A 14000-nucleotide genomic window follows, 5' to 3' on the forward strand; every position below is an offset into this window, starting at 1 on the left:
ATGTCTAGAGCTCCTTCCAAGGTTCCCTCTTACCAAATTGGTAGTGATTCTAGTGAAGTGCCTAGTTTACAACATTTGGCAAAGGAACTAAAATCATTAAAAATTTGGCAAAAGCAAGAGTCCACTTTGAAAGAACAAGAAAGCATCGAGAGAAATGAATATTTCACAACCTTGGAAGAAGAGCTTAGGATACTTAATGCAAAACCAGCCAAAGTTCAAGAAGAGTTGAGACAAAGCAAAAGTAGGAGCAACTCAAAAGAAGCTCCCAACACAATACACAACTCACACACTATGAGGAAGATAGTAAGATTTTGAACCAATACTACCAACCTCCTCCACATAGAAGATCAAAAAGGGAGCGTGAACACCAAGAGCCTAGAGAAATTAGGGTTGACCTTCCCCATTTCCATGGGAAAGAAAATGTAGAGGCATACTTAGATTGCGAAATGAAAGTGGAACAACTTTTTTAGTGTCATCAAGTGACTGAGGAAAGAAAGGTATTCCTAGCCACCTTAAGCTTCTAAGGGAATGCCATGTATTGGTTGAATTTCCTGATGAGAGAAAGATGACTCTCCAACTCCCCTCAAGTTGAGTATTGAAATGATTTAAAAAGTGCCCTAAGAAGAAGACACATACCTTCCTACTATAATAGGAAACTTATGGACAATCTCCAAAGGCTCCAACAAAAGAACATGAGTGTGGAAGAGTATGGGCAAAAGATGAAACTCTATATGATGAGGACAAGCATTAGGGAAGGATAGGAAACAACCATTTCTAGGTTTTTAAGTGGACTCAATCTTGACATTAGAAAGAAAATGGAATTTTTGTCATACCAAGAGTTAAATGTTTGGTACAAATTTCCATCAAAGTGGAGCAACAACATTTGAAAAAAGGTTTTAAATATCACCACTCAAGCTTGTATGTCAAGAGAGACTACAAAAGGGAGGGTAAGCAAGTGTTAGAAGAAGAACCACCTAAGACCCTAGGGAAAGAGAAAAACCAAGAGAACCCAAGGGAAAGAACATCATCACACGCCCCAGTAGAGACACTAAGTGTTTTAAGTTTCAAGGGAGAGGTCATATCTCATCCCAATGCCCTTCCAAGAGGACCATAATCCTAAGGGGTGTAAATTCCTATAGTAGTCAAGATAAAGAGAGTTTTAATGAAAGTGCAAATAAAATTAAGAACAAAAGTGAGGATGTGTACCCTTGTAATGAGGATCTTCTTATGATAAGAAGAAATATCCACAATCAACTAAGTCACCAAGAACTAACCCAAAGAGAAAACATCTTTCACACAAGATGTAAAGTTTTAGAAAACACATGCTTTCTCATTGTGGATAGTGGCTCATGTTGCAATTGTTGTAGCACAAGGTTGGTTGAAAAGTTAGCTTTGCCTATCTTGCCTCATCCTAACCCTTATAAATTTCAATGGATTAATAATGTTGAAGGCATGGTAGTTAATCAACAAGTGGAAGTTAAGTTTTCCATAGGGAATTTTGAAGATAGTGTGCTATGTGACATGGTATATGGAAACTTGTCACATCTTGTGGGGGAAGACCTTGGCTTTTTGAAAGAGAAACCATACACCATGGCTATACCAATGAGATAACCTTCACCCACCAAGAAAGAAAAATGTACTTCATCCTCTCACACCTTCTCAAATGGAAGAGGACCAAGTGCAAATGAGAAAAAAAAAAGGGAAAAAAGAAAGAGATGACACTTGCACACACAAGAGTGAGATCAATTGTTCGAAGTGTCAAAGTAGTATACACAAGTCCAAAGAGTGCCCCAACAAAAAAATGTTCATGTTAAAGGTCAAAGGCTTGTGTGAAGATTCAAAAAGAGGTCTTCTTTCCACCTTCCTTTAGTAGGATAGAAAGACAAGACCAAATTGTGTTGGAAAAGGAAGTTACTCCAAAAACAAATGGATTCCACACAAGGCACACAAGAGTTTAAAGAGAAAGTTTCCCCAACTCCAAACCCTTATCATTCATTTTATCCAAGGTGTATAATCTTTGGGAGCTACATGCTTTGGATGATTATTACACTTACCATGTCTTTTATTTTTTGTAGAAGGATATTTGACCATGGTGAGAAGAAAGCCAAACATCTCCAAGAGAAGGAAGGATGAGAACTTAACAATTTGAAGATTTGAAGAAAAATCCTTTTGAAGAGCGAGGGGATGATGGCATACCCCCTAGCATGGCTAAGCACTTTCATGAATATTTAGGCCACAATGGAGTATCTTTAGTAGATTATGAATATTTAGGCTTTGTATTAAGGGCCAAGTAGTGTAGGTTTCTTCTAGGCCGTGTATTAAAGGTAAAGTAGTGTAGGGTTTTAAAAACAATCTTTCTTAAGTGGGGAGCATCATATATGTCTACTTAAGCAACTATTTGATGTTTAATTATGTTAATCAAGCTAGCATAGGAAGAGCATCCCATATGTGCCACATGGAAAACTTCGTAATGGAGAGTTCTCTTATATAAGTACTGGCCATGTGTCATTATCCTATTAGAGAGGATTTTCATAAAGGAGTTTTCCACATGGCAACACATGAGTGGTTTGTTTTGTGAGAGTGGGGATTGCCACATGTCAAACTCTCCTTCACTAAGATATCATTTTTAGGGTTTTGTTGCATGTTAGCATTCTAGGGTTTTAGACCATTTTAAAGACACCTTACTCTATAAATAGAGGTGTCTCCCCCATGTATTTCTCACTTTGAAAATGATAATGTTATGCTGCCAAAATTATTTTAAGCATACTTCTTCTCTTAGTCACTTGCTAGAGTATCCTGAGAGGTCCCTCTAGCACCCTTTTCTCTAGAGTTGGTCTAACCTCTCTTAGAGCCCCACGAACAACCTTCGTCCTACCATTAAATCATCAAAACCGAGAGCCATTTTCTTTCAACACCAAACTTCCACAAATCCACCATCCATCATAGTCACCATTTTAGCTTTAGCTTGAGGAGGAGGCTATCATGGACGAATTCCAATTTCGTGTTAAATTTTAGGGACTTTTGTAGAAGAACAATTTTGTAGAGGACCTTAACATTAAATGCTTAATCAATCAAATGATTGGAATACCACAATACTTTTGTAGAAGAACACTTTTGTTGTGTTCTCTTCGTCATAATGATGATTATACTATAGGATTATTTTGTCACACTCTCGGGCTTGGGGGCCAGTGTACTAAATAGATGCTTTGTTAGCCAAGATATCTCCCTGTCAAGGAGTGGTCGGCATAAACACCAAACACATTTCATCCTAGACTGAGATGTTCATGGTCCGTAATCACCAAAACCTAGTACAATGCATGATGATCATGCCCAGCAATAAGTCATTCTCATCTGAGACATGATCGACACAGTCATCGTACAAATCATCCTAGATCGAGACATTCCCGAGGATAACTCACCAACTCTCTTGATGATGCTAATCACGCTTAAGACATACTTGGGACCTGATTAGCCAAATGAATAGTACAAAGCCCAAATAGGAATAATATAAATATGTAGGACCACCTTGTGAAAAGGTTAGCTTCTCTGTTATCCCAATAACATATCTCTATATATGTTTGAGAACATGTTTGTCTCAATATTATTGACTTGAGTGTCAAAGTGCATATTTCAAATAACCTTACCCTTCTCATTATATAAAGCTAAGAGTCAAAGATTAAAAATGAATATCGAGGACCGAGCATAGAGAATCGACAACGCAGGAAGCATTAAGTGATCTTATTCATCCTATCAGATTTTGTAAGAACAATAATTTTTTTTTTTACCATGATAACTCACACCTTGGTCACTTATCCAACAATATGAACTCTTTTCTATATAATATGCAATTATTAGGAAAAGTAATTTTTTCTTTTACTCCATAAATAGTATACACAATATCTTCTATGTCTCACGGTAACGGGCGGACAATGCATTACCTTATATAAGCATTTCATTCAACAATTCTAACAATTGAGTGAAACATTTTAATAGTTTATAAACGTGTGAAACTTATACAACCCCACATAGAAAGGCTTCTCTGAGTCATTTTCAAGGTATCATACATACAGACGTGTACGTTGAAATTCACTACTAGATATATGAGTTTTAATAACATTTAAAAAATGTTGCTAAAGCCTAAAAAAATGTTACCATTTGCAAAGGTAACATTTATACACATGTTATGTATAGTACATGTTACAAAAAGGCTTTAACAACATTTTTATCTATATTTAGCATCATTTTAAAAATGTTACTAATTAGTGTCTTTACTAACATTAGAAAAATGTTACAAATTTAGTTTTTTGTAACACTTGGAAAATGTTACCAATACATTTTCTAGCATTTAAAAAAAATGTTACCTCTATATATATTCTAACATTTCAATAAATGTTACCAATAATCTTGTTTTGTAACCATTAAAAAATGTTACAAATTGTCTTTTTGTAACAATTAAAAAATGTTACAAATTATCTTTTTGTAACATTTTAAAATTGTTACTAATTTATCTACTTGCTACACATAAGGAAAATTCAGCAATCTAATCTATTTTGCTATTTATTTTTTATAAAATTATGTTAAAACATAGAAATACTAGTAATGTATTGTATTTCTCAAAAGCAAAGCAAGAGCAACCATGTAATCTGAAACCTCATATCAAAGCCATGTCAAGTTGAGCCTCAAGTTCACAAGTACCAAACCAGAACAATTTAAGAAAAACAGATGGCCAACTAACTTTATTAAGGTCATTTTAAATCCTGAACAAATTATCCTTTCAAGTTTGTTTACTTTCATTGTTCCAACCTTTTCAAACACCAACCACTTGCAATCTGCATCAAATGTCTCCCTTTTGTAGTGATATACTATCGTATAGAGGGAGATATGGAGGAAAACGAGGCAAAGCTCCCAATGGCGTGTTGAAAGCCCTCTCCAATGCTCTATAAATATTCTCTACATGCCTAAGCTTTCATCTTTAACCTATCCACCTGAAAAGTTTGAGAATTCAGCTCATGTTAACTGCATATAGAGTGTAAAACAATGGAATACTATCATAGTAACTACTCAACGACAATAATGGTGGTAAAAAAAGAATTCTCTCAACATGATACCTGCCAATATAAAGCGTTTTAATAATGTAAGCACTGAGTAGACCTCTCTGGTTTTTGCATCCTCAATTGCTTTTTAATCATTAACTATACTTGGCTAAATCTGATTCAACAAGGTCTGCAATTTAATAACCTCTCTGGTTTATTGCTTCATGGTGTAATCATATCATGCATACAAAACATTCCCCTGCCTTGATTTGGAAGAAAGTTGCTTCATTGCTATTATTTTCCCATCTGATAAATTTCCCTGCATATGGAGCAATGCAATATAGTTGTTGGGTTGGAATGCTGATTTTTCCCTCAAAAGTAATATCTTCAATTAAAATAGACTCATAATAATTGAGGGGGTATGCCATATTATCCAAATTACCTTGTACATAGGACCAAACCCTCCTTCTCCAATTTTGTTGGCTTTGTTGAAGTTATTTGATTTGTCGTAAGGTAAATATACCCATTTGCAGTTTTAACCCCTTTAGCTCTGTCAATTAAACTAAAAAAGACTGTAAATTTAACTGCATACCCTAAATTTAGGCTCATAAGAAAATTCATGTTGCATGCAAGAGTTCATTTTTGTACATTGAAAGTCCTTAAGGTGAAGCACAAAGGTTATCATCATGACAGAATAAGTTATTTGCAATTACCTTTTGCTAAAGAACTTTTCTGTCCTATAAATTATAAACATAAAAGAGATGACTTGTGCCTATTCAAGAAATACAGTTCACACCTCTGTCTCACTTTTACTTGTGCCAATTTCAAAATATCTGCTCAAGCAAGAAAGGTAAAAGAAGAAATTCAGCACAGATAAAGAACAAAAATCAAACACTTCTATAGCTGACGAAGGATATCAATAACGATAGCCCTAATGATTTATTCTTTATAAACATCTTTCAGAACATTGTATATACAACAACATGCAGAAAAAAAAAACATAAAAGCATCAAAAGAAATTCCCTCCGAAACCAATTCTAGCACTCAAAACTAAGGATGACAACAGCAACTAGAAATTCAGAATCGGACACCACATCAACAAGTATAAGAACGATAATCATAAGCAATAGCCAGAAACAAAAGGTTAGAGAAAACAAAAACAGTGTTGTGGCATGAGGGGAATATATATAAAAAGTATGATAAAAATTGAAGAAAGACATAGAAAAAGAGATCATACAACTGGCCATATGCATCTTAATGAGCTTAAAATCCTCCAGTGTGATACCTTTTTCCTTGTCAAGTGTATTCACCATATCCACATCTTCCTGGTCCAGAAGATGCTTGCTGCAAGGTTCATAACCCCAAGAATACCAAATTACAACACAGATGCACACAGAGAGAAAGAAGGAATCTTGGGGAGGAGATGAAACATACTAATGAGATGATGTTCAGAAATTGGCAGCCATATTTCTTCATAAATGAGCGAACACATTTGAATTATAAAAGAAATATACATAACTTTTTAAATGATTATATAACTGACGGCTATAACAATTCATATACCATTGTAAATATATGTGAAATTTATAATAGACACACGTGTGTGTGTATATACATACATACATATATATATATATATATATATATATATATATATATATATATATATATATATATATATTATGTGTTTTATTTTAACAAATTTTTTGATAAATATTTTAAGAAAAAAATGAAAATAAACGTTTACACAAATTATAATGTTAATTTTTGACCATTTAATCTAGTCTCTAGAAATAAATTTATATAAATAAATATATTTATGTTTATGTATTCAGAGATATTTGAAGGAAGACTTACCCTGTGCTTAAAACAGCTGGATGAACATTATATTCTTTGGCAAAAACAAAAGGAACAATTCCCTGAGGTAGAGCTGCCTGCCACATGCAAGATCATGATCATGCAAACTATTTACCTTTAAATGACCTGAAAAGTAGAAAAAAAAATAAAAAAAACAAAAGGTTCTTGAAGCACCACACTTGGGGCATTTATCTTCATTCTCATGCTCTTTCCAAAATAGGATACAGTCATTAGGACAAGCATGGATTTTTTCATAACTACAACCTAACTCTTTGATTATGTATTTGCAATCTTAAAATGTTACTGGCAAAGAAGAGTTTTCAGGAAGCAATTCTTTGAGCAATAGTAGTAACGCACTAAATGATACATCGCTCCACCCATAAAGGTTCTTAATATGGAGTAAACGAACAATGATTGATAGTTTTGAGAATTTTTTACAACCCGGGTATGCTTCTTGACGAGCATCACGTACTAAATTGTAAATCCTCACCATTTCTACATCAAACTCTTCGTCTTCATCCAATATGTCATCAAAATCACACTCAGGCATCATGAAAGTATCCTCTAAAAGTTCATCCAAATTATCATGCATATTAGCCTTTCCTTTATCCACTTTTGAAGATCCACCTTCCCCATGAAAAATCCATTTATCATATCTTTTATCAAATCCATCACAAATTAAGTGTTCATACACTTCTGCTCGGTTACTCCAACAACAATTATTACAATTCTTGCACGGACATAAAATTTGATCACCTTGTGCTGCATTACTAAATGCAAAGTCGAGAAACTTGTTTAAACCATCTAAATACCTGCCAGAAGATCTTGGTTGACACATCCAACTTTTGTCCATGACTCTGGTTTTCTCGTTAATTTTCCTTGATAATTGTTTCAGCTACTGTTAAGATAATTGCTGTAAAAAACATAATTGAATTAGATAATTGTTTCAACTTTGTGGTCCAAAAAATATATCACTCAAAAAATCAATATAAGAAAGAATTAGTATTATCTTCAACTTAAAACAAACATAAGAAAATCAATTTATAAATTTTATTCTTTATATATTATTCAATTTTTTTATTTTATTTAATATGACACATAAACTTACATCTAAATTTTGAACAAAATATAATAAACAAAGAAGAAGAAAATCATTGACAATTTTTGGGCATCATAAAACAGTCTTCTTATATGATTCTAAAATAACAAATATGAATTTCTTTTAGACAGGGAACAAGACATTAGCCAAAAGTTATTTATAATATAACTTCTTGTGGCTAAGAGAAACTAACGAATAAAGATTATATGGCATCTAAGTGAGCCAAAAGTTAAGACTACAGAAAGAATATAAAGAAAAACTGAGCTTCTCAATAAATAATAAGACCATGTTTGGAAAAAGCATCATCCACACTCTGTTTTTTATCATTGATCTATTATATATATATGGATCAAGTAAAACTATATTTATACAAAAAGAAATATTAGAGCAAAAAAGTTGGTGATTATAATAGAAAGCACAAGCAAGAGCATGAAGGTGATATAGAGAATCTTAAGAACAAATACAAACAAAATGATTCTTCCAAAAGAATATACAACACAGAATAAAACTGATATATCACATAGTGACTTATCAGTTTAGCTTTCTAGGATATGCATAGGTAAGTCTTGAAAAATCATGCATCTATCAGCAAAGTTGCAGATAAATTTTTTACAGAACTAACTACATAAGAAAAATAACTACATAATAAACTGATGATAAAAGGAGTAAGTAGGAATTTGAGATGTATAAATTACATATTGTGTAATCTTAACATGTTGATAATCTCATACCCTTGTGTGAATGTTATTGTTTTATCAGTGAATGGAAAATATAGTTTTTTTTTTCTAATAACTTATGTATTTTGATAAAAAGATTTTGAGGAAAAAATTCCAATACATTTATAAGTTGATTTGCATATAAAATAATTCCACATATATTCTCACCTTATTTAATGATTGAATTTATTGAATACATGTAACTTGTTAGATTCATAAAATAATGTGATGTTACATTTGTATAAAATTTGTGTACCAAACTGCAACAGAACTGAATTATAAATAATATAGTTGAGTTACAGTTGTTCTTTTATTTTAAGAAGAGAAATCACATCAAATCCTATTTGAACATATAAATGACAATATGGGGGTCATCTCAAGCTCAACTAAGGAACATACAACATCAAATATAAATTTATCTGTAAGAAAGAAAGTAATTAATAGTTTTATAAATCAAAATGACTTTATGTTTAATTTTTTTTAATTTATAAATCTTTTTTATATATTTCTATAAATAGTTAGTTTCTTTTATCCAAACAGACTATAAGTTAGAATGAGTTCTTATCATTTTAATTAACTACACCAAGGTTTCTTAATAAAACCTGTTTAATCTAAATCTCACAAAATGAGGCTTTTTATTCACATTTTAAACCAGACAAGATGCAATACTTACTTATGTTGTTGCCTTCGTGTTCTTTAATATTAAAACTAAAATTTTGTTTGAAGAGTTTAGATACAAAAGTTGTGATTAGAAATAATGGTTTAGAAGTAACTAATAATTTCTTGGCAAGGTACATAATTATGTTGCAACACTTAATTCCAGGCAAATTGGAGACAAGAAAAGTTATGAGATGCCCCAACAATTAAAATAAATTCCTTCTCCTCTTTTTTTGACTTTTTGGGTGCCTCCATTGTAAATAAACTAGATTTGCTTTAACATATTCATGTCTAATTGTTGTGGAAAATCCATGACAGAATCCCATGATTCACACGCTGTGAATCATACTATGTTGACAAATGGATAGAAAAAAGCATCATCATGTACAACCTAATCATAATTACTTACTTTCCTTCCTTTCTCTTCTTCCTTTTTCCACTCCTTTTAATTCTAAAATATCTCCTCATCATATCTCTTTTTTTTTTTTTAATTTTCTCCCTTGCTTCCTCTTTTTTGTAGTAACCCTCCTATTTTTTTAATTTAAAGGGAAAAGAAAGGTTGCTTTCCCATTAGGGCAACCGTGATCAGAAGGCAAAAAATAAAAATTCATTACAGTTCATTCTTAAAGTCACCAATTGCTCTATCTATTAAAAATCAAGATTATATATAGTTGTGTAGTTAAATATTAAAAAGAGGCATTAATCAGTTGCTCCTATTGGACAGGAAAATAATTTGGCCAATCATAAGACCATAGAACAATTCCACATTACACCAAAATAATAAAAAGGACAATTTATAGACCATCAGAATGCAGTCTTTGCAGCAGTTGAATAAAATATACACAAATAGTTGTTGCTTTTATAGAGTAAATGAGGGGAAAAAAAGAAAGTCACGCACCAAGAACAAGACTCCAGGAACAAAGCTGAGGAGAATTATATGCCTTGAAATCCCTGAAATGCATAACTAGTGACATAATACAACATAGATGAAAATTTTTATTTTCTCACATTCCAACAACAAATTTTACAGTACAACATGGGCAGAGGAATAACCATGACAATATGAAAACTTAAGAAGTAGGCACACAAAGAGAAGCCATAAAAAACATTCCACTCAAACATAACCATAATTCCACTCAAACAATTCAAAAAACGAAGCCCCAATTCCACTAAACAAAATTGTCAAAATAAACTCAAAATTTAGACACGAACCTGAAGATGCAATGCAAGATGAGTCGACGAAGACAAAATCACACCTCGTAGAATTTGGAGGAAGAAGAAAAACGCAATGTCTGAAAGATGAGTCAACGGAGACAGAATCACACCTCGTAGAATTTGGAGGAAGAAGGAAAACGCAGAATTTGGAGGAAGAAGGAAAGCGCAATGACTACAAGATGAGTTAGCGGAAACAAAATCAAACCTGTAGAATTTGGAGGAAGAAGGGAAATGTTGACAGGTTCAGGAGTTTAAGGTAAAAGGATGTTGGAGAAGTTGGGAATCAGAAGCACGGAAGTTAGGTTTAGGAGTTTGAGGTAAAGAGGATGTTGGAGAAATTGGGAAACAGAAGCACGGAGGTTTGGTTGGGATGAACGTATACTCTAAATCTGAACTAAATTTTAATGTTTGTTTTTAATCAATTATAAATTTATTTAAAATATTGATTTCAAATTGTAACCATCTATAATTTAAATAACCGAAAATAATGTATAAGGTTGGTTGTTAATTTAAATTTATAATTAAATAAATTATAATATTACTTTAATTTTATTTTAAAATAAATTAAAATATTACTTTAATATATTAAATTTTAAATTAATATTAACTATTTCAATATTATAATAAAATTATTGTTATATTTTTAAATTTTACGGTTAAGGTAAAAAAGTGAAAATTATTTATTTATTTATAGTAACATTTATTTAAAAATGTTACAATATCATAATAACCATGCAACATTTTTAATTAGTTATAGTAACATTTTTTAAAAAGTATTACTATAATCATTTATAAGGTAACATTTAAGATAAATGTAACATAAAAATGTTACTAAATCTAATAAATCCTGTAGTAGCATTGTTGTCCAACTTTAGTGACCATTTTCTCAAATCAATCTTCCATAACCCAATCAAAAAGTTGAGATCCAAACACACTTCGAATGCTTAACAAATTCAACATGCCAATTCCACATTATATAATTCTTTAAGAAATCGTCATAAAAATGTTCAAATATCGCACCAGTGCAAGGGGCGGGCTTTGGCAGTCCAGGAAGGGACTTTGGCAACGTTTTACAGTAATAAAGAATATCTGGGTGTTTTGACCCTTTTACAGTAATAAATTACAACAAAGATATCTTTTATAAACCCTTGTGACTAAGACCAAGGTTGAGTTTGTATTGATGGATGTACTGTTGATGCTGGTGTGCAAGAGTGGATGTTTCCATGAATTTGAAAGAACTGATTTATTGTGATGAAAAGGACGTGCATCCACGCACAAGTGCAAAGATCAGTGAAGATTTATTGTGCTCAATGTGAAAATAAAAATCATCCTTTATTTTTTTTATTTTAATTAATTAAATTCTTATATATATATATATATATATATATATATATATATATATATATATATATATATATATATATATATATCATTTTTATTTTTTATTACATATAATATAATATAATAATAATATAATAAATAATAATAATGATAGTAACTATTACAATATAAATAACAATATTAATAACAATAATTATAATATTAAAATTAAAATTAATAAATTATATTTAATTTTAATTTTAATTAATATTAATAATAACAATAATGAATATTAACACTAATTTAAATAATAATATAAAATAATTTATTTTCGAAAATGTTTTTAAATTTATTCCAATTTTTTATTATTTTTATTTTTTCATTACAATTAAAAAATTCAATTTTATTTTAATATAATTTTTACCGCTTAAGTTTAAATTTATTCACATTTCTATATAAGGGTAAATTGGTAATTATATATTTTTATCAATTAAATATTTTTCTAATTTAGCAAATACATAACATCATTCACACCCTCACAAACCTTTTCCACATCCATCCTTTCAAATCCCTTATTCCAAACAACACCACAATCCTCTCTTTATATGTAAAATCCTAGAAAATTGTATTTTAAGAGTGATAGTGGTTTACAAATAATGAGACTCAATTATTTTAATATTAAAAGGTTTTAGTATAAATAGAATTTTTATAAAACAATTTTATTATTTTAAAACACATCATCTCTCCAGAAACCACTTTTCTATAGCTCTCTAACTTTTCTCTAAGAGTTTTGTTTTTCTGGTCGTTTGATTGAATAATCGAGACCGTACGATTGATCCTCTCGACGATTGCTCTCTTTTTGGTAGATTTCTATTTTCTGTTGCATGTTAGCTCTCTTTCGGTTGCATGTGTCATTTTATTCATCAGTATGAGTCTATGCTGATCAGTGATCATAATGTTATATTTTATATAATAAAATTATATAAAATTATTATTCTCTATATAATTATTATTATTATTATGGATTAACATTAATAATAAATTAAGTTATTCGTTAATATTAATTATTATATGGGTAATATATATATATATATATATAAATTTTGGGTATTCTGATAAACGATCTGTGATGGGGTTGGATTGTTTAATAAACGGTCTGTGATGGGCTTGAATAATCAGATACATTTTGAGAGGTCCCTGGTCTCTACTGAGGGGATATAAAACTGATACCCATTAGTCAGTTTTAAGGTAACAACGTAAAATACTTTTACGTTAGAAAATATCCATCAAAAAGAGAACAGTAACATCTCATACTACGTGCTTCCATGGATCCTTCATTAGTTCTAGGTACACAATTTTTAACTCATACTTGAATATATTGTATTATTGTATCTTATGCATATATTATTTCTATCAATTGGTATCAGAGCCTATTAAGATACAAAATATAATTATTCATTATTCTTTTGAAAAGTGTATCATGATATTGGAAATTTAATAGAGGGGATTAGTTACTGTTTAAAACCCTAATTATGTTCAAAATCCTAATTAAGGAAACCCCAATATTGATAAGCTTCTCTCTCGGCAAACCCAATTTTATGGGTTTTATGTTTGCACAGTGCAAACCTAATTGTTCTTGAAAATCCTAATTGGTAGCCATGTCTGTAAGGATCACGATGCTGCATCGGAGGTCGGTTTTGTTTATGCGCGGTGGTCATCTTTTGTTCACTGCATCGGTGTAGATTTTTTTTTGCACTGTTCATCGGAGGTCTTGATGGCACTGTTCACTGCATCGGCACTGTTCACTGCATCGGTGGTCATCTGTTCATCGCACTGTTCACTGCATCGGCAGTTTTGATGGCACTTTTTTCGCACCTCAATGGCCACTGTGCGTCGGTTACTTTTTGAATTTTTCAAAACATAGTGGCCACGTGCACTGTGGCTAATAAATTGCAGCGACACCTTAAAAAATTAAATTAAATAAATAATAATAAAATAAAATTAATAATAATAAAATTAAATTAATAATAATAAAATAAATAAATAAATAAAAATTAAATTAATAATAATAACGATTATTATTATTATTATTATTATTATTAT

The 14000-nt window shown here is 30.9% G+C and overlaps 1 protein-coding gene and 1 pseudogene across 16 annotated transcripts; one reads left to right on the plus strand and one right to left on the minus strand.

Annotated features, from left to right (window-relative positions):
• LOC146886740 (uncharacterized) lies at positions 1 to 1573 on the plus strand (annotated as a pseudogene).
• Positions 1574 to 4708: 3135 nt separating this feature from the next.
• LOC114182107 (cyclin-C1-1-like) lies at positions 4709 to 10960 on the minus strand. 16 transcript variants are annotated; one of them, XR_014994691.1, is made up of 10 exons: positions 10783 to 10960; positions 10575 to 10654; positions 10261 to 10313; positions 7703 to 7803; positions 6891 to 6967; positions 6319 to 6377; positions 5747 to 5866; positions 5476 to 5583; positions 5109 to 5352; positions 4709 to 4985 (listed from the first exon to the last, which is right to left on the minus strand). XR_014994691.1 is itself a non-coding variant. In XM_085672809.1 (10 exons), the coding sequence occupies exons 5-9, from the start codon at positions 6974 to 6976 to the stop codon at positions 5328 to 5330; spliced, it is 375 nt and encodes a 124-aa protein (XP_085528935.1). In that variant the 5' UTR covers positions 6977 to 7016; positions 7703 to 7803; positions 10261 to 10313; positions 10575 to 10654; positions 10783 to 10960; the 3' UTR covers positions 4709 to 4985; positions 5109 to 5327. The 16 variants fall into 16 exon arrangements, 6 of the variants coding, with proteins under 6 accessions (XP_085528935.1, XP_085528938.1, XP_085528937.1 ...); XR_014994693.1 differs by having other exon boundaries at positions 5476 to 5595; XR_014994692.1 differs by having other exon boundaries at positions 6271 to 6377.
• Between the last annotated feature and the right edge of the window lie 3040 nt (positions 10961 to 14000).

This window comes from Vigna unguiculata, chromosome 4 (assembly GCF_037176805.1).
Source record: "Vigna unguiculata cultivar grain cowpea cultivar isolate G323 ecotype 2 chromosome 4, ASM3717680v1, whole genome shotgun sequence".
NCBI classification, from domain to species: Eukaryota; Viridiplantae; Streptophyta; class Magnoliopsida; order Fabales; family Fabaceae; genus Vigna; species Vigna unguiculata.